We start from the raw sequence: 1007 nt of genomic DNA, 5'->3' as shown, positions 1-1007 counted from the left end.
GGCTGCTGTTTCTGGGAAGATGCAGCTCTGGTTATGAAACTGCCTTTCCTCTGCAAGGCTGGGACCCGTACTACAGTGCAGCTCCTTTTCTGCCCAACACACAATCCTACCGGAATGCTTTCCGTGCCGGAGCGTGGGAACAGGGCTCTAGCCACAACACAGGTACCACTTCCTAATCCTGTGGTGTGAGGAGAGCAACTGGAGGTGCAGGAATGAGGGAGCAGCAGGGATACTGCTGGGCAGCCCCGGGCAGCTGTGGAGGGGAGCAGGGCTGTGGTGCTGCCCTGCATTCCTTTCAGCATGGAATGGTGGGCAAGGTGGCCTGGGAAACGCCCTTCCCTACTCACTGGAAGGCTGGATCTTGATCAGCAGCATTTTTAAAAGAGGGACTCATCCTTAATCTGCTGGGATTAAAAGGGGATGTCATTTTACTGCTCCCCAGAATTTAGGTGGTGTAAACAAATGTTTTGCAAACCCTGGGACCAACAACAATCTGTCACTGTCAGCAAAAGCAAGTGCTCTACCTGGATTGGGGCCAGACTTGAGCCTCACCCCAAAGCCATGGTCCCACTAATGCTGGTGGTCGTGGCTGCACACAGCAGCTGGTCCTGGCCCTATGGGCTGCAGGGGACTTGCCTCCCGAGGGTTCTTCCTGCTTCCAGCAGAGTTACTGCATCATTTTGCTGGTAGAAAAGCAAGAAATGGGAGAGAGGGCAGAGAGACTCAGACAACAGTTCATTGGAATAATTTAAAAGTACATTCTCCAGTAGGTTCAGTCTGTTTCACAGCTTTTGTTGTGCCTGCGTGGCTTCCTCTCTCAGGGTGGCCACCAAGGTCCCATCTCCACTGGCTGGGAGCTGTCTCAGTCGCTGTCGCTGCCGGATTGGTCGGACACTGCCCCACGGCCGAGCTGCACCCTGAGGCAGGCAGGCAGCGCTGCCCTGCCGGTGAACGGCGAGACCTTGCTGACAGAGGATGCGCTGCGGGCCAGGGGCTGCGGGGGGGAG

The 1007-nt window shown here is 56.1% G+C and overlaps 1 protein-coding gene across 1 annotated transcript in view; it reads right to left on the bottom strand.

The window, feature by feature from the left end:
- Window positions 1–862: 862 nt before the first annotated feature.
- LOC115948790 (vegetative cell wall protein gp1-like) overlaps window positions 863–1007 on the bottom strand; it is a 3206-nt gene continuing 3061 nt past the window's right edge. Inside the window, exon 3 of the mRNA XM_031063661.1 lies at window positions 863–994. Within this exon, the coding sequence (XP_030919521.1) occupies window positions 863–994 (132 nt within the window). The remainder of the gene's footprint in view (window positions 995–1007) is intronic.

The sequence above is a fragment of the Geospiza fortis genome, unplaced genomic scaffold (assembly GCF_000277835.1).
Source record: "Geospiza fortis unplaced genomic scaffold, GeoFor_1.0 scaffold909, whole genome shotgun sequence".
NCBI classification, from domain to species: domain Eukaryota; kingdom Metazoa; phylum Chordata; class Aves; order Passeriformes; family Thraupidae; genus Geospiza; species Geospiza fortis.
The sequence above is the reverse complement of the archived record's forward strand: the minus strand, read 5'-3'. Positions and strand labels throughout refer to the sequence as shown.